General features: G+C 37.9%; 1 protein-coding gene across 9 annotated transcripts in view; it reads right to left on the bottom strand.

Annotated features, from left to right (window-relative positions):
- The window catches only part of WASF3 (WASP family member 3), a 74,672-nt gene that overhangs the window by 8,075 nt on the left and 41,938 nt on the right, over nt 1-24,659 (bottom strand). For 8 of the 9 annotated variants that reach the window (XM_056329440.1, XM_056329444.1, XM_056329438.1 and 5 more), the window contains 5 exons: nt 19,400-19,542; nt 13,067-13,201; nt 8,824-8,977; nt 6,605-6,722; nt 252-427 (listed from right to left, as the gene is read on the bottom strand). In XM_056329440.1, the coding sequence (XP_056185415.1) occupies nt 252-427; nt 6,605-6,722; nt 8,824-8,977; nt 13,067-13,201; nt 19,400-19,532 (716 nt within the window). In that variant the 5' untranslated portion in view covers nt 19,533-19,542. The remainder of the gene's footprint in view (nt 1-251; nt 428-6,604; nt 6,723-8,823; nt 8,978-13,066; nt 13,202-19,399; nt 19,543-24,659) is intronic. The other variant, XM_056329447.1, reaches the window with a different exon arrangement.

Below are 24,659 nucleotides of genomic sequence, written 5' to 3'. Positions count from 1 at the left end.
CAGCAAAGACTTATTTCACTATAGTGCGTAACATTATGATGACAAAATGCCCATCTGAAGCTGAGAAAGAAAAAAATCATTACAGAATTTTATGTTATTTATGCTTTAAAATGACTTTGAGAAGAACTTTAAAATGTGCATTGTACGTTTTGTCTATTCTAACTATTCCCAACCTGTAAAAACACCTAGTTCTACGTAGTAGTTCTGAACATACAACTGTGGTATAACAAACAGCTTTGCTGTAAACAGACCTAGTATCTGGGGACAGTGATCCCTCGGAAGATGCTCCATGGTACACACTTTGAGACAACCTGTTGTCAGGTCTAAGCTCTTTGTCATATGCCATCATATTCCACTCCTGGCGTCTGTTCCTGGCTTTTCTAACCTTTTTCACCTCACGGGTGGTGCCATCTATACGCTTTTGCTCCTAATGTTCAAACAAAAGAAATAAAGCATGCAAAGAGAGAAAAAAAAGGAAAGGAAAAAAAGCTGGTTAAAATGCAGTTAAGAGTGCATGAAAATAAGACCAGATTTACAGATAAAGCCAGCAAGTCCATAAAATTTCTCTGCACTGAAAATGAGAGTATCTCCTTACTCTATGAACCTGTGAGTTCTAAGCAAGACTGCTGCTTTGCCATTCTTTAGGATGCACATGCTATTGTGCTGCCAACCTACTGTTTTTCCCAATATGGAAATGTGACCGATTTAAAAAGCTTAAGTTTAACTTCTTCTGACATTGTATGTCATTTATCTAGACCACCCCGAAGCACCTGTAATTTCCTTCTCCTGAAAATCAATCTTACGAGAGTATGTTAAATATGCTCAGGGTTATTTTGGTTATTTGTTAGGGTCACAATCACCTGAGGCCTTAGGGAAGTATGGAAAAGGAAAACACTTTCCTATTTCATAGCATATGTGAAATTATTTTCTGTTTGTTTTAAACCTCCTCTCCCTTCTTACGTGTGATTAACTACCAAAATTCCTCCTAGTTTTTCCTCATCATTGTTTCCCGTTACCTTATATAAAAATGAATGACACTAATCCTCTCTGCAACGTGTCAGCAATATTCAGGCCACTAATATATTATAGCTTGATAGCTTCATGACAGATCATTCCATTTAGTTTTTTCTATCTTTCTATATAATTTCAGGCTCAGTATCAGTGTTTAGCTATCAGTAAGATCTTCTAATAGTGGGACTGAATACTTTCACACCTTTGAAATGTTGTCCTAACCTAGTTCTGACTACTCAGTATGAATATAAAAACCATATCGGTGCTTCACTTTTATATTACACGTTTTCTCATTCCAAACTGAGAAGGGTATTTATGTGCTACTCCTTTTCTCAACACCTACGAAGGTGTTGGATTTTTTTTTTTAATCGGCTTTAGAGCTGGCTGGCATCTTAGAATGCTAATTCATAACTAGGTTAAACGTTTTATCTATTATATTGCTAATGGGCTTTTAGCTGCTAGAAAAATAGTTTCTCAAGAAGCAATGATACCGATATTCTGAGAATGCAGTCATATTCGACTATATTTAGGGAAGAGTTTCGTAAAATGCTGATAGGCAAACATTTTATGGTGGATTCTCTACCTTCAAAGTAAGGGATAATAGCTGGAAAGGCAGTCTTGCCAAAAGGGGTGGGGGGAGTACTTCACAGATGAGCATAGGTATTTTATGGCAACTGTCAATCACCACCAAGTAAGTAATTCTGAAATAATGTATTTGGCATTATGCAACCAACAGAAAACTATCAAATGGCTTGCTTGCCCTTGTTTTGGATCTCTTGCTTGTTCATGCATGTCCATATGAGGGACCTGCTAACCTGCACCTGCTAACATTAAGAATGACAGAGGAAACGTCTTTTTGAAGTTCAGCATCCAAATGTTCTGACAACACTTGCTCATTCCTGGCCCCTGCAGTGAGATTTTTATCTGATTCATGTTAAGTAAAGATCATCACTTTGGTTCTTAATTGCTCCCTATAAAATCACCTTCCTCCCCAAACTTTTTTAAATCACACCCTTTTTTATCCAGGTTATGCAAGGGTTTCGTTTCTCCTTTAGTATCTCTTCTGCACATCAAAGTTTCCCAATACAGGAATTGGAGCAGAAGGGAGACAGATTGAGTCATGCTTTATTTTAAATGCATGAAGTTTTGCTAACTGCAATGGTTAAATATCACAGAATGGTCAGGTTGGAAGGTGTTTCCCCCCCCCCCCCCCCCCCCCCCCCAGCTAAAGCAGGTTCACCTAGAGCTGGTTGCACAGAGTTGCATCCAGGTGGGTTTTGAATGTCTCCAGAGGAGACTCCATAGCCTCTCTGGGCAGCCTGTGTATATGCCTGTTAAAAGGGTTTATATTTGTCTTTTTCATTTGATTGCTTCAAAATATAATTTATTTTAACTTCTGACTTTTATTCTGTTTCATTTATTAAGATTTTGTTACTAAATCCTGACAGATTTGAGAGGAAAGGACAAGTAAGCCTTTTAACTGAAAATATGCTTTAGTCTTCACAGAATAGTAACTCCATCCTCTAAGGGTCACAACTCTGCATTTCTTTCAAGTTTCTAGATAAAGTAAATAGCCACCTTTTGAGCAACGTATGATGCTGCTTGAAAGACAATCATTTTGATACAACTCCTGTACAACCAGGAGTGCTTACATGGCTGCTTACATATAATCACCTATTTAAAAGTTTGGTTCCAAAGAGATTACTGTATTTTTTATAAAAAAGGTAAATACATATACATGTGTAAACAAACAAACAAAAAAACCCCACAAAGCTAACTCTGCTTTTATTGGATCAGATTTCAGTTGGACAGGTTGTTCCAAACCAGCATCTGTAAGCGTGTTAATGTGTGAGTACGCTGGAAACCTTTTACTCGAACAATACTAAATCCTACTGGAATTAATTTTTGGACTAAACATACCAATACATCTATAAAACATTTAACTCCTTCCAAATCAGTGAGGCAGGCCAATTACTAGCAGCTGACAAAACTATATATACACCTCTGACTACATATACCTCTAATAGAGTAGGTTTAAGTTGTTCCAGTAATACTTTAACTACCTTGACAAACAATGGTGACAGCTCTAGTTTTATTACCTAGGGCAATGACAGTTCTAGGGGAGTGGAAGCCTTTCAAAATAACTATAGTTAGAAATATTTCTTACAAAAGTTAATAATAAGAAGAGTTACTTCCTTTAACCAAGTGTAATAGAAGCTGTGGCAGACAAGTGGATACTGTAGGTTAAGGTAGAAAACACATACATGGTTCAGCTGTTGGCAGGAAATTATTTCAGCAAACACAACAAACATATTAGAGCCCTCGAAAAGGGTTAAGTTTGATATTCGCATCAAGAGTTAGCAAATGATACTTCAGGTCTCTCAATAAAGAATTAGAGCTAGTAACAAGGTAGCTTCAGTGAGTATTTGCAATACTTTCAAAAAAATCTGGAAGCAAGAGCCTAGAGTGTTTTCCCAACTTCACAGATTTCCAAGATTCTATCAATCACAAGTCATCAGGAATGATTTTTGAAATACAAGCCCTCCAAATTTAAAGACTTCTACTACTTTAAATAACTACTCATTCCTCAGAAAAAATGGGGAACAATAAAAAGCAAAGTTAAACAACCTACCTTGGGTTAAGCAATGGCTAACAACTGGTCTACTATAGTCATTCCATTCAGAACATTACAAATACATGCAAAAGTCAAAACTAATTTAATTGAACTCCTAGGCACTGATCTAGATCTACTGAGAATCTGACAGTGAAAAAACCACAGAGACTACACCACAGATTTTAAACTTAAAAGATTTAAAATTACAGTTTTCTTCAGAGGAAAAAGTTCACCTGAAAGAGCCAGATCAGAGAAAGCCTCTGTTAGACTTCTTCAGTTAAAGTGAATACAGAAACAATAAATAAGTATGATATTTGAAGGCAGGAAAATGAAAGTTCTGACAAACCTTCTGCTGCAACAGCTCAAGCATTTAAGGCAAATTACCAAAACAGTACTGGAAAACTGATTGTCTAGTGCAAGGAGTACTCTCAGGCTTCACTGACCACCTGAAAAATTGAGACTAAAAACATTTGGTCAGCTGAGTCGGACTGCATTTGCATGTCTAGTTTATAATTTACTGAACAATACACATCTATTTCACCTGCAATGTTTCTCAACAACATTCATATTTTGTGCTTCTGTAGAGTACAAATTGCACAAGGAATTTTCACTTAGTAGATTTCAAATTAATAGATGCTCTGGATTCATTCATTCCTGGTCACTGTTATCGTAAGGACAAGAAGAAAAGAAAATAACTGACTTCAGCAACCTGTGGAATGAATGGTGCCTGAAAGACATCTCACCCAAACCCTACAGCTCTCTACAGGTTTCAGAAGATAAAAAGCTCATTTGCACACCAGCTTCTAGAAAGCTAAAAACCAGATTTCTTCCTGTCAAGTGACACCTATCCATGCAAATTCAAACCTATGCAGCTTTTTTCTTGGTAGGTCTTGTTATATATTTAATCAAATAGCACTTCAGGTAGAATTTATCAAGGGGTATTTCTGTGATGTGTGCCTATAATCCTGCATGACTGGAACTGAGCATATTTTACATCTGGTGTGTAGACTGTAATAAGACAATTAAAATTACAAAAAATACACCATGGATGGAAATAAGTGAGATGTGTTGCTTAAAATATAATCTAAAAGCAAGTTTATATATATAGTGGTTCTGTAAAAATATATCAAAGAATTTTCATGCAATATTGTTAAAATTTTTTAAAGCTCTTGTATTTTTTCCTTTTTAATATTAAATCAGAATATTATAAAAATAGTACTAGTTGACAGTTTCTTTTTATCCCCCTCTCGTGAAAAGATCTAAATTTGAAGGAAAAAGGTGAGAGAAAAAAACCCAAAGGGGGCAGTTATCCCTATATATTTTTTCAAAGAGAAATACCAAACAAAATCTAGAAAAAGCAGCTAAACCAGACAATGAAAGCTGCTTTAACTATTTCCAATCTTTTAATCAGCTTTGTGACTTACCATATAGAGAATATAGTGGAATTATAACCTTGCATATACATTTATATACTATTATACAAATAACCAGGTGAATATTTTCCAATACTTTACTTTAGACAGTAACTTCTAGTGAAAACATCTACTCAGCTTTTCCAACTCTATTTAGTATTTCAATACTGAAATACCTGTCAAAACAGAAAACATTTTTGATTCATACTCCTAACGGGAAGACCCAATTTATTTCTTCCAGAACTCTTAAACATGGATTCACAAAATGTTTTAGTTAAACCAAGTCTTCACGTTTAAAAATGCTGTAGTCAGAAAGTTTTGCCTAGCAACAGGAACAAGGAATTAACAGAATTTTATAAAAGCAGAATAGTAAAGCTTCCCAGTCACACCCTAAAACCCGATTTCTAAGCAGGTGCCATATATATCGGCATGCATATACACATGCATTATACACATAGTGTATATACACAAATATACATTAGCATGTATATTCACGTATTAGACGTACATACATGTGTATAATACATGTTTATATATGCTGATATATTATGATACCTGCTAATATATATGACAAAGGTATACACACATTTTTGTATGTATGTGTGTATGTGTACTGAAAACTAAGTAGCTTCCATTTTCTCTGAGCAGTCTGTGCATCATCTGGATTCCTTTTATTTTAAATCCCTTATCTCTCACTGAACCTATATAAAAGGGCACCTTCTGCCAGATAAGATAGGCAGTCGTTCCTTCAAACTTCCCTTCTTCACTTTTTATTTTTCAGAATTATCTTTAAAAAAAAATCTTTAAGTCCTCAGATCTGATAAAAAAGTCACTGCAAAGAAACTGCAGAAGTAGCTACTGATTTCTTCATTCAAAACTAAAATCCATTAAGAAAATCTTGATTGCATCAGAATACAGAACTTGGATCAAACCGCTAAGATATTCCAGGACTGAAAACACTTTGCTATGAAAAACCCTTTTTTTTGTTGGAAAAAGAGGAAAGAATATTACTCCTACAATCCACCTTTTCTTGTTGCTGAACCCCAGAATAATTTTGCTGTGTGTTACCATCTTACTAACTTTAACAGGTATAGGAAAGAGTCACTATCAGGAAATTAAAATATCCAACAAATTTTTGGATAAGCTTATGTTTTCCTACAGGAGATGATGCTGCTGGATAAAGAACTATGAAAACAAAGGAAACCATAATTCAAATTGCGCCTCCGCTTGCCCCCTCGCCCCTACCCAATCACAGTGCCTTTTTCTAAAGCATAACAGGGCCATTTTGCTGAGTACTAATAAGCAGATACTGGCAAAGGATAACCAAAAAAAACAAAAACAAACAAAAAAGTATCTTGGAAGGTAACTACAGTACTCCTAAAATATAATTTTCCAACTTTTTTACATAGATCACATGAACTATTAAAACTAAACCAACTGAACCTACAGCCACATAGAGAGGAACAGTCTTTTCATGCACACAAAGTATGACCTAGAAGTTTTTATGCCTGGACAACCATATACAAAATTATAATACATACATTTGTTATTATGCTTCTGCTTTTACCTTTTGTCTCCTCTTTTCTTTTCGCTTATCTTCAGTATCTTGTAACATTTTTTCTTTCCAAAGATCAAAAAAATATGAAGGATCAGTATAGAACTTCAATCCATCCTTCTTATCATCCCTGGAAATACAGTAGAAGAAAAGCTAAGAAAATACGAATTAGTATTTTTCAAACCAACAAAACTCACCTTTGATCATCACCCAAGCTTCACCTTCTTTTGCATTACAGGATGACTGTTTGCCAAATGCATTAAATGCCACTCTTGGTAGTTACAGCTTACTATTGGTTTGATTCATGCCAAGAATTTTAGGGGAAAAGGGTGGAATCCCCAGCCCTTTTTTGGCGGGATGGCATGCTCCCAGGCTGTGCCTCAGCAGCCCTTAGCAGGAGCTGACTGGGCTCCTGCACCAGCCTGCTCACCAGAGTGAAATTTGCTGGTGCTGCAAGAAGATCGGTGACAAGACAGGATGTATAGGGGAAAGAAGAGCTTAAGAATGGAACTCAACTGTCTCAAAAGAACGGGAAAAGGAGTACTTGGCTCAATCCAGACAGGTCTGAGTACCTTCGCCCTTATGAGAGGAAGCACAAGACAGCTGCTATTCTCAGTGGGAATCTTCTAACTAGGGGAAACGCTAGGAAAGGGGTGGCAACTGAAAGGTTGAATCCTACCAGACTATTCTAGGAGGATTTGAGACAGAGTTCATCTGGGCTTGCCAGCTCCAACCGGCAGCAGGAGCCAGGGACACCCAGACTGAACAGCCACAAAAAAAAAAAAAAAAAAAAAAAAAAAAAGTATGCTATCAAATCCTAATTTGACCCCATGACCTGGGTATAGGGAATCTTCTAATATCCTAAATTCCTGGAAAGCAATAGGTGTAGGGGGAGTCAATATGGCAGGGCAGCTGGCACGGTCCAGACAGCAGTGATCCCAATCTAGCTTGCTAAACTGGTGTCCTTCAGAGTCAAACTTTCAGCTGTGGGTCCTAATTTCTTCCTGAGCAAATTCTGATGGCAGCTGAGCATTGATTTCTACCAGCAAGATCAAAAGCAATGGAGATCCAGCACGCAGAAACTTTACAACCACTGCAGCAGGGTACAGACAGCAGATCTTGTATACTATTTGGTCATACAGCCGTAACATTCTTACTTTTTGTGTGCTAGATCTCCTTGCTACAAATGTCTAACCTGCTGAAGGTGGTACTGGGGCCACTCTTCCACCCCTCTGGCTTTGGTCGGACTACAATTTGAAATTCATTTAAGTTTTGTCCAAGGCAAATACAAGTAATTATGATTCAGCAGGTGTAAAGGACTTAGCAGAAAATATAATTTACGTAAATTTCACTAAAGTATCCCTAATAAAACAGGAATAACAATAAAGGTCACTGACAATGTCATCCAGATACATATTAGGACAGAGCTCCCCAGAATAGCTGATCAATAACAACTCTTACTAGCTGGATGCCTATAAACAAACACCACCATTGTCTGTAGCAGCAGCACAAAAACATGTCCTTCAGCTACAAATCTAACAATGTTACTTTCCAAGTAAAAGCTCTTAAAATAAAATACACTGAAAATCCTCTGCTATGTCATTCTGAAAAAAGGATCAAATAATCTACTGCAGATTGAGTGCCTGCTTTACACAGACACCTCACAGCCTAACACCTCTCAAAAATTGAAGGGCACAGTAAAAACATGCTATCCACAACTCTTCAGATGGACAAATTACACTCATTTCATGAGCAACAATAAACTTAAAGAAAACAGGAGACAAAGTCCTGCTTGCTACTCTCTAATTCACCAGTAAGTAACGAGGAAAAGAAAAGGTAAAGATTGTGTGTGCGCACATGTGTATGTTGGGGGTATGAGAGAGAATAGAGGAAAGGTAAAAGCAACAAATCCAGCTTTCTGGGTAAACAAAGCAAGCAGTTTAGAATATTATTAATTTTCTTTTAACTTTTCACATAATCAGTGGCCCTCACTCTCTGATCCTGTGCTGCTATATGACACTTATTCTGAAATATGATGATTTTTGTCAGGTGCAGCTTATAACTTTTAAGTATGATACCAGCAATTTCTGTTTCCATGAACAGGGCAGTCCCTGAAAAAAACAAATCTCGACAAAGAATACAGTTTTTCCCTCCTAACGTAATTAGTCTCTGCATACAACTAGGAGATACAGGGCAAAGTACAAGAACATAAACAATGAGTATTTCCATACCTATAAGGTGAAAGAATATTCAGAGGTGGTGGTTTGTCACTCTGATTATAAATATCCGCCACTGGGTTAGGAATGCTGTTCTTTGAAACTACCTGCTGATCTTGAATAGTTGAGCTTTTGAATGCTTTTTTCATGTTGATATCCTGTAATGATACTGTTAGAAACAAAAATATATTTTACAGGTCTGAAATTAACATAAGTGGATAAACGAAGTTCATTTTCAGCAAAATACAGGAGGAAAACTGAAGAATTTTCCTTCAGTAGATAATCATGATATTTAAGTGCAAAGCTCGTAAGAAATACCATAATAAATGAGAAACAGAATCATAGAATCATTTAGGTTAGAAAAGACCTTTAAGACCATCAAGTCCGACTGTTAACCCAGCACTGCCAAGTCACCACTAAGCCATGTCACTAAGCATCACATCTGCACTGTCCTTTAAACGCCTCCAGGGATGGTGATTCCACCTCCCTGGGCAGCCTGTTCCAGTGCTTGAGAAGCCTTTCTGTGAAGAAATTTTTCCTAATATCCAATCTAAACTCTAAACTTCCCCTGGTGCAACTTGAGGCTGTTTCGTCTTATCCTGTCACTTGTTACTTGGAAGAAGGGACCGACCCCACCTGCCTACAACCTCCCTTCAGGCAGCTGCAGAGAGCGATAAGGTCTCCCCTCAGCCTCCTCCTCTCCAGGCTGAACACCCCCAGCTCCCTCAGCTGCTCCTCATCAGACTTGTGCCCCAGCCCCTTCCCCAGCCCCGCTGCCCTTCCCTGGACACGCTCCAGCCCCTCGACGTCCCTCCTGCAGCGAGGGGCCCGACACTGAACCCGGGTTCAAGGTGCGGCCTCACCAGTGCCCAGTACAGGGGGCGGTCACTGCCCTGGCCCTGCTGGCCACACTGTTTCTGACACCAGCCAGGACGCTGCTGGCCCCTTGGCCACCTGGGCACACTGGGGGCTCATGCCCAGCCGGCTGTCAGCCAGCACCCCCAGGCCCTTTCCCACCGGGCAGTTCCCAGCCCCCTGCCCCAGCCTGTAGCGCTGCCTGGGGCTGGTGTGACCCAGGTACAGGACCCAGCACTTCTAAGTCTCATTTGGTCCAGAACTTCACTTAAAATAATGCAACCATGGACTGTGTCTTGGAAGATGATGCAAGGATCCTGCCACATGTAGATGTTCAATAATCTCCCATTTTAATGAGGTTTAACCTGGACTTCTAATAGCAGAAAGACTGGCTTCAAGCCTGAAACACAACGTCTGGTATTTCTCTCACACAGCACATTTTATAATTTCATATGGTATCCATATACATTCAACCTCATTCTAAGTTTAATTAAATTATGTCCTCCCCAATTTCCTGTGAAAGAGTTCCATACCTTTTACTATAGTTCACCTCCAAAATCTTTCCATATAATTTAAGATCCCTTGATCTTAAATATTCTTCATCTCTCTAGAGAGAAATACTACCTTCTTTATACAGTCCAGTAACATACTTCCATTTTATCTTTTCATGTTCACAATTCTGAGGGAAACAATACCAGGCCCTTCTTTATTTTTTTTTGCGCCAGATAAAAGGTTTAAGTTGCTTTTAATTGTTCCTGACACTTGTAGCAAGACTTTCTTTCATCCTTAATGAAAGGAGAGCCTAATTTTCCCATGTTGGAGGGACCATTGCTAAAAAGATTCAGATAATGCCAATCACAATTTAAAAGTGGTAGTAACCTCTCCACATTATCTTCCATCCTCAGGCAAACTGAAATACAAGGTTTTGTCTGCAATTGAACAGAGCACTGAAGTCCTCACCGGTTTGTTTGCAATGGCACTAACCATTTCTTGAACCAATCCAACTGTTTTACAATGGTGTAAGCTGTAGAGTAGTGCAAACAAAATGCACTGGCTTGTTTTCTTTTTATACACATTGACATTCCACCTAATTTCTTGCCCATTTATCTAATTTATCAAGTCTCAAGAACAAACTGAGAATTTCATATGATAACTGAACAATACTGGGCAAAAAAATAACATATCAATGACCTGCAAAAAAACCAGAAAGGCATGAATTCTGATAGAGACCCTGTAAGGTACACTGTTATCCTTTGTCACAATGGAAACTGTATCCCACTCCGACTTTTCTACCCAACTATTTTTGCTGCCTGTGCTGAGGTCTTGCCTCTCACCCCAAGACCACTTAGATTCTTCTGCAGCTTTTCAAGCAGCAAAATATTAGAAATAGAACATTTAATTCCAAAACATCATTCTCCCACCTATGTCATCTGAAATATCAAAACATAATTTTTGAGAAACTACTTTCTACTTAAACCTGCTTATAAAAGTAAACCAGTAAGGTATTTCAGGCAGTTTTTTCAGATGCATACATCTGAATTGTTACATTCTTGTTTGAAGAAAGACATTCAAAAGAGCTCAAATCCCATTTTTCTGGAGCTTTTTAGTGTAAGTTACTTATATGCCTTTGGAAATTTAACCTGAACTATTTTAAAGGTTTTTTTTCAACTATAATATTAGGTATATATAAAAATACTTTTTAAGTATCTAAACTGTATATTAGTTATATCTAAGAGTGTAAGAAATCACTGATACAATTAAACCCAAAGGTGTTTTTTTTAAAAAATCAGCCTAAAAATTAGCAGTTTACTTAAATGTCTAAGCTACCCAGAAATATATTTAGTGTGACAGTATAATGAATTATAAAGACTTCAACTTTTACAGCAGAACAGCTAGTAAAATTTCCTACTGACACTAAAGTGACAGCAGTTTGTATATATATAGCTTACTAATGTGAAAGACTACTAGCAATGCAAGAGTAGTAACTGCTGTCAATTTAAAATAAAAACTAATTAAATTCTCAGTCCATACACTAGTTTCCCCTTCCAACAGGCTGCTTTTAAATACTCTCCAAAGTATGGAAACTGGCCAGGAGGTATTGCATAATACAAATGAGACATTAAAAAAAAAAAAGAAGAAACAAAAGCAAAAGCCTCTGATGAGGACTGCTTTTTCAAAAATGTTGGACTTGAAAGTCATGAGGATTGACATCATCCACCTTCAGCACAGAGCAAGTACAATGTATGAATATCATCTAGTTTGCTCATATTACCACTACAACATGCCTCAAAAACTAAGCTGAACAGTGACCCCATATAGCTCTTGACCTCTAAGACAGCAAAAGAAAGGTGCTAGTATCAACTGCGACACACTACCTGTTGACATGTTTAAAAACCAGAAAAAAATCAGATGTAATAGTTTTTGGATAGTAACAAGCTAAAAATAGAAGGCTAAATATTACACTATTGAATATCAACAGTAATATTTAATATTGGCATTAGTAGTATTAAATATATATAACTATAAAAATATAAATATTAAATACAATATAAATACTGCTATTTAAATATATCACAAGTAGTATTAACTACTGAGTAAATATTACACTATTGTCCTGATGTAACAAGCTTTTACATTTTCTGAAAGTCAGGAATCACCTAAACAGGGAGTACAGGCAGTGACTGGCTCAGACATGTAACTGAACATGGAAGCAAACATGCACATTACAGCTTTTAGAACGAGACAGAAACATGTATTTTACTTACCCAAATAATCGCTTTTGAACAAGGCAGTGATTTTACTTAAATCCTTTGTTTTTACTGTGCCTTTATGAAGTGAATGACCAAATACATAAGCAATTGAGGATGTAACAGCATTTTAAAGGAAATGCTGTTTCTAACGACTAGAACCCCCAAGAGAATTTCACTTACTTGATGTAAACACGAAGTGTCTCACAGTGATAAAGAGTATTGTAAGATCTCAGATGACTGCAGAACAGACTAATACAGTTCGTGACCACCCTACACTGAAATAAGTAAGTAGATCTACTGTCTCAAACTTTTTCCAATATTCTGACTTATTTCCAGTAAGGTCTAGATTTACTGACTTCTGATTTATTATGCCTAGAAACTAATCTTTTCCCCTGTGAAAAAGGCAGCTTAATGGCTCCATTACTATACAGGCTGCTTGAAGCAACACTAAGTAAAAAATGAGGACAGTTCTATGACTTGAGAATATTTTTTCTCACTCTGCTAACACAATTTTTCCCAGCTTGCCATACTGAAAAAACCAAGATCAAATACTGGTTCAGGATTACTTTGAAAAGACAGAGATTGTTGTGTAATTAAATACTGTGGTTTTGTCAACATCACTTCTGGCTCAACGCTTTCATGCAATTACCTACCCTCTTCTACTGTTGAATCCAGCTGGGTAACTTTGACAGCAAGGCGATCGATTCTGTCTTGAAGGGAATTTGCTCTGATGTAGAAGCTGTTGGCCTCATTAAACAATTCACCAAATATGTCTTCAGCATGTTTGCCTGTGTAAGAAAATAGACAGGGAAATCCCTTTGCTAAAGGCTTATAAAACATAAGACAAATGGCTTCAATATTATGAAGTTATAATAAAACACAGTAGCTGTAGGATTGTAACAGCACAACTTGTCATTCAGCAAAGTTTTGGGCAACAGATTCTACAAGTCTCAAAATATACCAAAAATGCTGCCTGAAGTCTGTTCTCCTGGACATTCTGGTTAGCCTTCAACTTAAAAAAAACAGTGAGACTTCCAAATTTTAATCCTTATGTAGCAGAACCACTGCCAACTGACATATAACTGATCATTAAAATCTGCCTCTGTGATGAAAATAAAAGGCCCAAAGTTACTGCTGTCTATAAAAGCTTCTGATGTAAATCCTTCAGTCTAAAACCTTACAATTCACAGCCATTAAGATTTAATTATGAGCATAAGCACAAGCCTACACCAAAATGGAAGGCAGAATGAAACAGATAAAAACCAGAATCCTCATGCAAGGCAGCCCACTTACTCTCCAATGACTGCAGTGACAGCCATATTCATACAGTGAACATTCGTAGAGGAAAGACAGCATTTACCCATGGCCAGCCTGGACTTCATATACCACCTAAGAGCAGCCTACAACCTTTTCAGCATCCCTTTCAGCTGCCATGTTTCCTTAACCACTATAAGAGTGGATAGTCCAGTTCAGATCTGCAGGCTGAAAGTGCTACAGTGGACAGGAGTGCCACGTGATAAACTCAATCCCCTCTTGGTCCACGGAGCCTTGAGCATGCCCATTCCTTTCCTAGATCCCCCACCTCCCAAAGTACTAGGCATCCTCATCCAGCTCGGCTTTCCTTTCTGCCTCGGTATGAACCTCTCAACCACTCCGGATCAGAATTCCCAATTTAACACTTATCCTACCCCAGAACTTCAGCAACAAATTTCAGATTCCACTCAAAATCATTACTCCTGTTCACTCAACTGACAGCACCTACTTATGTCTCAGTCCCTCCTACCCAGATACTGCAGCTTCATTTAAGATCTCCCCTCCACAATTTCTGCAGCCAACACCCCTCTCAAGACATCCACACTCCATCAGTTCTCCGTGCAAAAAGGAAAATCCTGCCTCCTGCATTTAACAATGTTTGTTAAACAAAAATAAATTTTAAAACCCAACTTCTGAATTAAACCCATTTTGTTATGTCCTATATCAAGACAAGTCTGAAGAGCAGAAATGGAGAGGACAGGGAAAGTGAAACTTTGTCTAACAGTTGGAACAATATGGAATATGTGGTAACCACTTAAGCAACAGTAACTCCCAAAAGAGCAGCAATTGTTGACATATGAAGTTAGGTCCTATAATCAACCTTAATATTTTACAAAGAAAAGTACAGAAAAATGAAAATCCCAATCAAGATGCCATCCTGTGAACACCTACAGACCATAATTCAAAATAAAAAATAGCCCAACTTAGGAAGTCGACAGAGGCTTTTCCTTTCTTTAATCATTTACTCAGGGGCGAGGAGGAGAACACTAGTACCACTAACCAATACCTGAAAGCACTGTTTGTTAATCACAAACTAAAAAAAAAAAAAAAAAAAAAAAAGATTGACTTGCCTTGGGTGGAGGACCTTACCAGTAATAGATTTCTTCACTAGATGGTTAGATCAGCCAATAACTAACCCAAAAGGGTAGATATTTTGGTGTATCCGATCTCTGCTTTGTATGTATGTGGAAGGTGGAATGGCAAGGTGTGCTGCCTACCTGCTCCTAATCTCCTCCCCCTCCAAAACAGAACACAGAACAGCTGAGGCTGAAAATCATCTAGTCCAAGTCTCTGCTCAAAGCACAGTCAAACAGAGCAGGCTGCCCAGGACTGTGTCCAGTTGGGTTCTGCATACTTCCAAGGATGGAGGCTCCACAGCTTCTCCGGGCAACCCATGCCAGTGTTCAACCACCTTCACACTAAAACCATTCTCTAAGTGCTTGTCAGCACCTAGTTGAGATTCAGTTATAATCCCCATTTGATTTAGTTGCTGCAAATGAAGAGGTTATTCTGAGCTATGGAACAAATAAGCTTTTCAACTTTTCAGCTAAATAAACAAGATTCTACATTCTTCAGTCACAAGTATTTGTAGCTCAAAACATCAATAAATTTTAATGGCTGTTAGTTTATGTTAATATATTGAAATCAGCCTGCTGAAGGACTGCTGCATTTTAAGATTAAACACAGTACCCCTAGAGAAGTCAAGCAGACAGGGCTTGCTTATCAGTTATCTTTCAGAAGACAAGTTGTGATGTTGATTTGTGGGAATGTACTCTTTTAATATTGTATTCTATTTGGATTTTTTTATAAAACACTTGCTACTCTAAAACAAGTGAAAGACAGGTTGTCAGTCTCCTGTCAGTAAAATCAGCTACATGGTACAGCAATATTAGACATATTACTCTGATTAACATAATGCAGTAAGTTTCAGAAATCAAGTAATACTTCTATAATGTTTTCTACATTACCATCTTTTCAAATAGATTTTTAATAATACAGAAACAAGCCGGGGGGGGGAAACTATCTGACATTACAAGTATGTATCTTTCTAACCTAAGAGCCCATTTTGGTACTATAAGACAGTCATTTAAAAGCATGAGGTGCTTCCCAACATAGGGACAACCTAAATATCAATTTTAAAAAAACACCAAAGGAATTAGTCTCTCCTTCCAAGGCTCCCTCCAGCCACAGAGGCAGTTGAGGGGAAATTTAATCATGACGCTGCCTCACCAAATCCCCATTCTCGATAGGTTTTAATGTCAATTAACAGAAGTGCCTCTTTCTAGCACTTCCACACATCATCTTCACTTCTGTATATTTGATTGCTCACAAAATACATTTCCTGGCATTGTGGGACCATTTCTGGAGATAAGTATTTCACAAATAATTGAAATACCTCTACCCAAGTTCTACAGTAATTACATGAAACACCATCTTGCCACACCAGTTTATAATGTCTCTAGCAGATGCTAGACACCACCTGAATTAATTACAATTGATTTTCACATACTGTGTAAGAAGGTGTGCATTAACACATTGAATACGTTGCACCAAAGGAATCTTTTGTCACTAGTCAAGACGCTCAGCGCTCAACAGAAGAGGAATTCAATAATGGCACTGGCTTATCTGAAGACCAAAACCCCAACACTGTTTATTACTTTAACTAGTTTCCCTTCACATATTTTAGTTTTAGAAGTACAGCTTTCCTTTGCATTCTTTGTCCCACAGCACAATTACATGGAAGAACACATTCAGGTTAACAGAAAAATTTACAGTGTATTAAAACTCTTGAGTTTTCCACACCATGACTATGCTTTATCAAAAAGGTAAAGCAATGTCATCACCTGGCATTCAGGTGTCAGTTCTACAGGACACTGGAATAAAGGTGACACTAGGGCTAAAAGCAGCCAGCGCTGCACTAATGCTCTCCTCAGGGTCCTAGGTAAGGACTGAATTGTTCTGCAGAACTAGCTGGTGTTTTGTAAATCAGAATTCACCCTGGACATGACTGTTTTATCACAACATGGAGCAGAAGACAGTGATTCCACCCACTCATTTGTAACTGGATTAATTAGCAATAGAATCATGCTCCCCACACACTTTTTTTTAAATAAGCAAAAGTGGTAGGCTGTTATTGACCAGGTCTTGATTCTTATCTGCCTACTCATAGTACCTCCAGCACGATAGCTAATGCCAAAAAAAACTAACTTCCCAACTCAACCTGATTTAGCAGTGGTAAAAAGCACAGTGACAAAAAGCTGGATGCAGTGTGCTCAGGCCTGCATGCAAACTAGTGAAACTCTGAGCCGATGGCCAATCTACCCAGGGAAACACTCGGAGGCAAGCTGGTGGACACTGCTCTCTGCATGAAAGAAAAAGTCTTCCCGGTCCCCACACCACAGATCACACTTCCACTGTTTTATGTTGTACAGCAAAAAATGTCTAGCAACACTTGCATATGGGTCAAAGAAAGTAGCTCTGTACCCACGTACAGATGGTTTATACCCATATAGAAATAAGATTTCAACCTGACAACTATCTGAATGAATGGAGAAGCCAAAGATACAAAAATATTTAAAGACTCATGGAAAGCAAAGAAGTTAAAGAGTAGTAAATGCAACTTGAAACACAATGAATATGTTAGCATACAGACTGAAATCTAATTAGGAAAATCTCAATAAAGGAGTACAATATGCAGTTTTCAATAGTCTTCAACAACAATCAGATGTAATTTATTATTTCTTCTCCATATATAGACATATGCAAAACTCGGGAACAAAACCATGGTGCAACAGATCCGGTTGCAGAGAGTGTCCCTCTTTACTGACTGGAGTCCTGCAGCCATCAGACCAAGCTCAACTGCCAAAAGTAAGGGAGTATTTGGTGGAAACTTCGTTCAAAGCCACTGCTCCATGACTGTTTACTACGTAAAGCATCATGGTAGTTACAGGTACAGGCTGCAAATGCTCCCAGTCCTCTCCCCAACAGATTCTCTCCTAGCTGGTGATGAATCCCTTAAGTCAAGCTTTTGCCTTATATAAAAGTGCACAGTTTCATACAGAATGCTGCTCACTCTGCCTGTGCTCCAAGCCAGCTGGCTGCAAACAAACCCAAATCGGAAGACATAATAGAAAAAAGCTCCACTGAGCACATTCCTTTTGGATAGAAACTTGTTCATGTCTCCTGAAAAGAGCAGAGGCAGAAGCAAGTCCAATTTGTATGCAACAGCACAGATCTGTCAGTTTTTAAAATCCGCACTGAACTCACAGTGCAACATTAAAAACCAGCGTGACTGCAAGATAGACCTGTACTTGCTCTCTCTCTGTTTCAAGCTGTGGGAACACCAACAAGCTCTGATGCTGTCAGCAGGTCATACTACATTAGCTCCAGCACAGCATTTTTCTGTGATCATTTCCTTGCTCCCCGTTGGCTTGAAATACAGGCAAAACAAATGCTGTCTGCAGAAGAAAGCCTCTGCAGACATGACAGATTTTAGACTATGGACAAGCCTGGTGGTAGACTTCGCTCGTTAAATACCACATATTCATCTATTAAAACAAAGGACGCTTTTATTTGCGTAGATCTTTAACCTGACTACACAGACTTATGGTGACCGAAGAAATCTGCTAAGGGAAAACTGCAGGATATGGATTGTGTAAGTAGCCAGTTCCTCGGCAACAATCCTAAGCGGATCTGAATACGAAATGTAACAGGCAGATTAGACCCAAGACCAAACCTGGAGAAATGAAAGCTAAACATTCCTAGCAAGTCAGACAAGTAAATAGTATATTATCCATACTTTCACAATTATTGTACAACACTAAAATGAGGTCTTATCAGATATTCGTGAATGTAATTAAGACGTTAGCCATTCTTCTCAATTTTTTGAAACTTAAGTATCTCAATACTGAGAAACTACCTGATAAAACAGTAAGTGAAACTCAATGACAACACAAATTAACTATAAATAACGTTGGATACTAAATCAGCAGCTACTGCTCAAGAAAGATCAGAGAATCACTTGGAGACTTCTTTGAAAATATCAACTCAATGTTCATCAGCAATCAAAATTTTATGAATCCTTAGAGAACTAATGATAAAACAGAAGAAGTCTGTTTTGGTTACGGCCCCAACACCCCACCTTAAAAAAAACCCAACATACTCTAACTTACACATCCAAAACAGAATTAACGATGATCAGAATACAAAATCGTTTCTACCCAAAAAGATAACTAACAGATCAGGACACTCCAACCTGGAAAAGGTATCACTAGGAGAACACAATAAAAACTTACCAAAATTACAAATTATTATGGAAATGTATGAGATTAAATCACCTTTCATTATTTTTCAATATATTAACGTTATTCTGGGGCATTTGCTTGGGGTTTTGTTTTTTGTTTGTTTTGTTGGGTTTGGGAGGGGTTGGGGTTTTAGGGTTTTTTTGTTTTGGTTGGTTGGTTTTTTACACACTTGTAAATCTCAGAGAGCCTTTTCTTGTATGAATTTCAAAATACAGAAGAGCAATGAAGTAGCATTATATTATTATAACAACTAAGTGGAAATGTCCTGAACCATAATTTTGCTATTTAAAACAAGCCATCTTAAAGCTTTTTAATTTATTCAGTTTTTTAGCAGGAATCAAATACTTGCAAGAAGTTACAGATACTTACTTAAGCTGCTTAGCTGGCGTATGATAGCAGCAAGGGTACTATTTGTTACACATTCCAGTTCACTTGTAATTCCCTCTGGCAGAGCTCCTCGGCAGAGATGCCGTGGTTCAATGTTCCTTTTCACCAAAGGCATGGCTCACAACCTGGAATTTACAGAAAAAAATGAATTATATTTACAAAAGTGAAATTACGATCTATGAATCTGTATAGCATACATTCATTTTTTTTTCTACAAAATATACTTCAGCTTTCTTCTTTTAAAGCACTTGCTTCAGCCTTCCAGCTGTAAGATAACTTGTAGAATTCCAACCAAGGCACTGGAGTCACGCACTCAAGGCAGAACATCACAAGAGCACTACAGATAAGCACAGAGGATACAGCCCACGTAGATAATGTAAGATTTTTGCCTTAGAATTGGTGTAAGAATTACTGCATAGCCAGACTTGTGCTACAACACCAGAATCACTGGACTTCAGTGCACATTTGCATTTATAAAAAACTGGCAGTCCCCACAGGAATGGCAGGAAAGATCGCTGTCTGGAGCAAGCTGGCTTGCTGCCTCGACAAGCAGGCCACCGACAGACTGTCCGTGCATTACAGCTCCCTGGCTACATCAGACACTGACCTACCCTCACCCTGACAGTTTCCAGCCAAAATGATAAACCCGTCTGACAGATAAGGACAAGGGCCTCACAGGAACAGGCTGGGTGCAAATAAGAAAGAAGCTGCAATGTGAGAAAGATTGTTTTCCACAGGCGGTGCTGAATGACAATCTGAATGAGGTAAGAGGAAGCACTGAACAGTTTGGGAACATGCCAGATGTGGCAAGACATACGTCTGAGAAAAAGGTTGTCAGAACTGGTTTTCCTGTAAAAATAAAAGAAAACAAATACAAAAAGAGATCTCAAAGCATTACCAAAGGGCACAATGGCATAGAAAACCCTATCCTGCAGAGAGCAGCTTTGAGAGCAAGGATGCCCAGGTGGGACAGAATTCCCCGAAAACAGAAACAAGAGCATGTAATATAAAAAGTTCTCCAGCAGTTTTCTTTAAAATGGCATTATCACAATTATGAGTCAACTTGATGACTGTTTTGTAACACTGACAATTCAATGTTCATACACTATTTAGGAATAATATCCTGTTTGAAGACCATGTGGCACCAAAATTTTCTGAATGAGAAAGTGTTACCAAGGACCTAAGTTCATTTTGAAAAGACTTGACTGAAAAATTTGATTTTATTGCACTAAAGCAATTAATGTAACCTTTCAACATCTCTAATTAAAACCACATCAGTAATTTAAAAGACCTTTTAGCTTTTCAAACGTTGCACAGTAATTTTTGTAATGACTTCCCTCCAAAAGTTTAAAATATTTTTTCTCAAGAATATTACTAAAAAAATTAACAATTTAAGTAATCAGCAAAAAACCAAATTATGTAACTGTAAGATTATTTCAGAACAAGCCAGGAAGAAACAGGCTCATGACTTTTAAGCTATAGTCTTCAACTGTATTTTACATCTTTCTTAATGAGACACTTTATTCAAATATGTCAGAATTTGAGGCCAGCTGAGTTTGCTAAATTTTAAACAATGCATCAGAGGTAAGAGAGGAACATTTTCTATTAGACCAAAAAGCCAAAAAGCTTCTTGTTTCTGTTCTATGTTTTCATATTCCTCTACAAACAGATGCATTTTAAATTATTACTGAATATCCAATGCAGTCAGTTCTCTGAACTTGATCAAAAATACGTAAAAACTGGAAATTCATGATTATCGAAGAGTAACACCACACTGCAAACAGGCTAGCACATTGCAACTATGGAATAAAAGTAATTTATAAAGAATTGTTTCACTGTGCAGTAACGTGTTCATAAATATAATTAGGAAGTAGTAAATTAATCTGAGCACAAATCAGTGCCAAAGCATCCAATTCCAAATCTTGGTATTACTCAAACACATAAGCTACAATTGGTTTTCTCTAACATTAACAACAATGTTGCACAAACTAAAGGCACAAAGACTCCCTACAACTATGACAACAGAATTCCTGAAATATTTGTGAGTGATGAGACAATTCATAAAACAGTCTTTCCTTGGAACTCATGCTTCTGTGCAATTCATCAGTGAAACACTTTGATGAACAAGGCAACCATTCTACTGGGTTTGGGGTTTGTGGGGGTTGGTTTGCTTTAAGACATTCACGGGAATGTGTTTTGCTACACATGTTCACACCTCAATTTAATTTTTTTAACCTATCTTATTTGAATTCTTACACAAAAACACCAGAAGACCAGCAGAATAAAGCCTAGTTTCCCCATGCCTTTCTGTAGGGCATTCTCAGAGCTGCCCCCCCTTCTTACCTGTTGCAGTTTACCTGACTTTTCCCCACCACCCCATGCAATGTGCTGGGGCCACTTGGAAGTTGGCTGCACCCTGCTTGGCTAATTGCCTACTACCTCTTGAAACTCCTACCACACTGGGAATCATCAAATGCCTTTCACCAGAAACACTACTTTAAGTCCCTTCTCTACATCATGTTCTTCCTCACCCATAAAAGCTAACGTAAAGAAAACATACAACTGCAGTTTGTTTTTCATTTTCTCACCAATTCCTTATGAAATGGTCCAATGTGTTCAAGAGCTAGCAGGGAAGAGACAGACTGTCCAAGATGTCCCATTTCTTTGAAGAGCAGGCTAAAAAACACCACAGTGCTGGTGGGGGGATCACCAACCTTCATTTTTTAATGCATGATTTAAATTATTCTGTCATCTCGTTTTGGTGTGAAGTTGAATTACAAAAGGTAAACTAAACACTAATGAGCAAATATATGCAACAGATTAAGCAATGCATTAACTGCTTCTGATCAGAGGAAAAAAGAAACACCACAAAAAAGGCCTGCAATTGCAATTAAGTTTTTTCTAATTTAAAACCTTCAACTATCTGAATCAAACACAGACCTATTCAGCTACTAATCCATTAATAAGTAAAAAAGCACTTGTTACTATGTGCCTACTAGAGCACAACCACCCTTTTCTTCACCACACACAAATCAACAACCTTTCTTGAAGAAAATTCATGAGAAGCGAGGCTAAATTTTTTTCAAAATATATGTAACAGGACATTAAAAAAAGAAATCAAGACAAAATAAGCCTCTGAATTACAGAGGCTTTGTCAGGCTCAATAAGACTTCCAGGTAGTATGTTACCACATGCAGGAGAAAATAAATAAATAAATAAAGAGTTGGCAGTGACAGTTTCACTGCCTTCTACATTCGTCCCACCTGTTTTGAGTCACACTTCAGCCCCTGTTTATTACTAGACATAGATATTCATTGTGATATTGCCACCGAATTAACTACTCTGGCATTTGGTAAAACATACTCAATATTACGACACAGGTTAAATAACTTCTGTTCCCTTTCATTCCCAACCAAATGGAAAACATAAGGCAAGTAAGTTGGTATTATTTTCAAAAGCTGCATCAGTTCAGAAGATTGGGACCCATCATAGTCGATAATTTTCTTACACTTTTTACCCCAGCTAAGTATGCAATACAGTCATAAAATTACAGCCTGGATAAACAGGTCCAACTCTGCTCTCCACGTGGAGCCACCTATGCACAACACAGCTGGCTTTAAACCACCAGCTGCATCTGGCACAAGAGATGAAGGATACAGAAAGATGCTATACTGCATAGATAGAGATATATAGATAGAGATATATATATATATTTAACTGGCTGCAGTAGAAATGTATGAGATATCAGACCAGAAAATTAGGAACAGGAGTCAAAACAGGAAGAAGAAAACTAAGAGGGTGAGATGTCACTTAACATCTCACTGAATCCACACGTGCTTCATTGGACATGGATCAGACAAAATCTGGCTGGACTGAACTATGACTGGAGCAGAAACGGACGTGGGTCTCAAAATCCTGCAGGCATCAGCAACTGCACAGCTAACCTAACACGATTTCCACACACATTCTTAAAGGACAGGACATCAGAAGCTTGAATTAGCTCAGACCATCCCACTAAAAATTCACATTAAGCATGTTCCCTCAGTATTCTCGCCTCCCTTTTTCTTCTCCCTGCCCCCCCCTCCCCCCCCCCCCCCCCTGTAATAACTTGCATAACTGTCTTTTGTTTTAAAATTAGAAGGCACTTATTCCAGTAGTTATTGCTGCAGAGGCAAGCAGGGCACAGAAAGACATAATCTAAGCATTTCTGGTTTTCTTTCCACACTTCCCCTGCAGTTGCAGCAGTATCACTCCAGGTCAGCATGGACCACCTTCCTCTGGATAACAGCTGTCAAACTTCTGACATGCAGTTTAACATTGCCTTGGCAAGTCAGATTTTAAAAAAAAATAAAATAAAAGAAATTCAAGCAGAAAGCAGATGTACAGTTACAAACATAAAAGACTACAAACACAATGTACAATCTTTCCAAACAGCAGAGCACTGCTATTATAAGAGACAAGCTGGGTCTTCAAGTATTTGAGCAACTGGCAAAAACTCAAAGCACCAGCTGTTCCCCAAACCTGCCTGTTGCCCTTCCACATCCCCAAAAAGGCACTGTAATTTGCAGTAGCACTAAAAATATGTAGTTGAATTTCATGGTTCTTTAATATTACAATTTCTTTCTATATTCACTAATGCCACAAAACGAATGCCAATTCCTTACACAGCCCCTCTACTTCTGAATGTTTCTTTATTACATTCAAAGACATTGTTCAATCCCTTTTTTAACCTCTTAAGATGTTTCTTCTTATATCCTCTAGTAAAATATAACAAAGCTGAATATTTTTAACCATGAAAAGGAGCTTTCCATCCATTATAAATTTTCCCTGAATATATTCTATTATTTTCAGGAAGCTTTTGAGACTTTCATTGATGAATCTCACAGACCTCTATAAAAGAAAAGAAGCTACCATAATTCTCCTTTTGTGGGGAAGAAAAACAAGAGATGGATTGAACATGCAGCTTATCATAAGTGATACACCAGATGGGATTCCATTCAAAATTAAGCACCTAGATTAGTAAGACTATATATATATGAGGTCAGTGTCTGTACCATATTGAGAGCTCAGCAGTAGCCCGGGGAGCAAATAAATCACTGCATCTATTGATAGATACGAGAATGATAGTGAGTTCTGACACCTCGTGTGTAAGCTCTGCTTTGAATCTAAAATGGAATTTCACCTCATCAAAACCAGAGAAACACTATCCATTTCCTCACCTCTAGCCCCACAATCAAATTAC

This window comes from Falco biarmicus, chromosome 2, assembly GCF_023638135.1.
Source record: "Falco biarmicus isolate bFalBia1 chromosome 2, bFalBia1.pri, whole genome shotgun sequence".
Lineage (NCBI taxonomy): Eukaryota > Metazoa > Chordata > Aves > Falconiformes > Falconidae > Falco > Falco biarmicus.
This window is presented reverse-complemented; position numbering and strand designations above follow the sequence as displayed.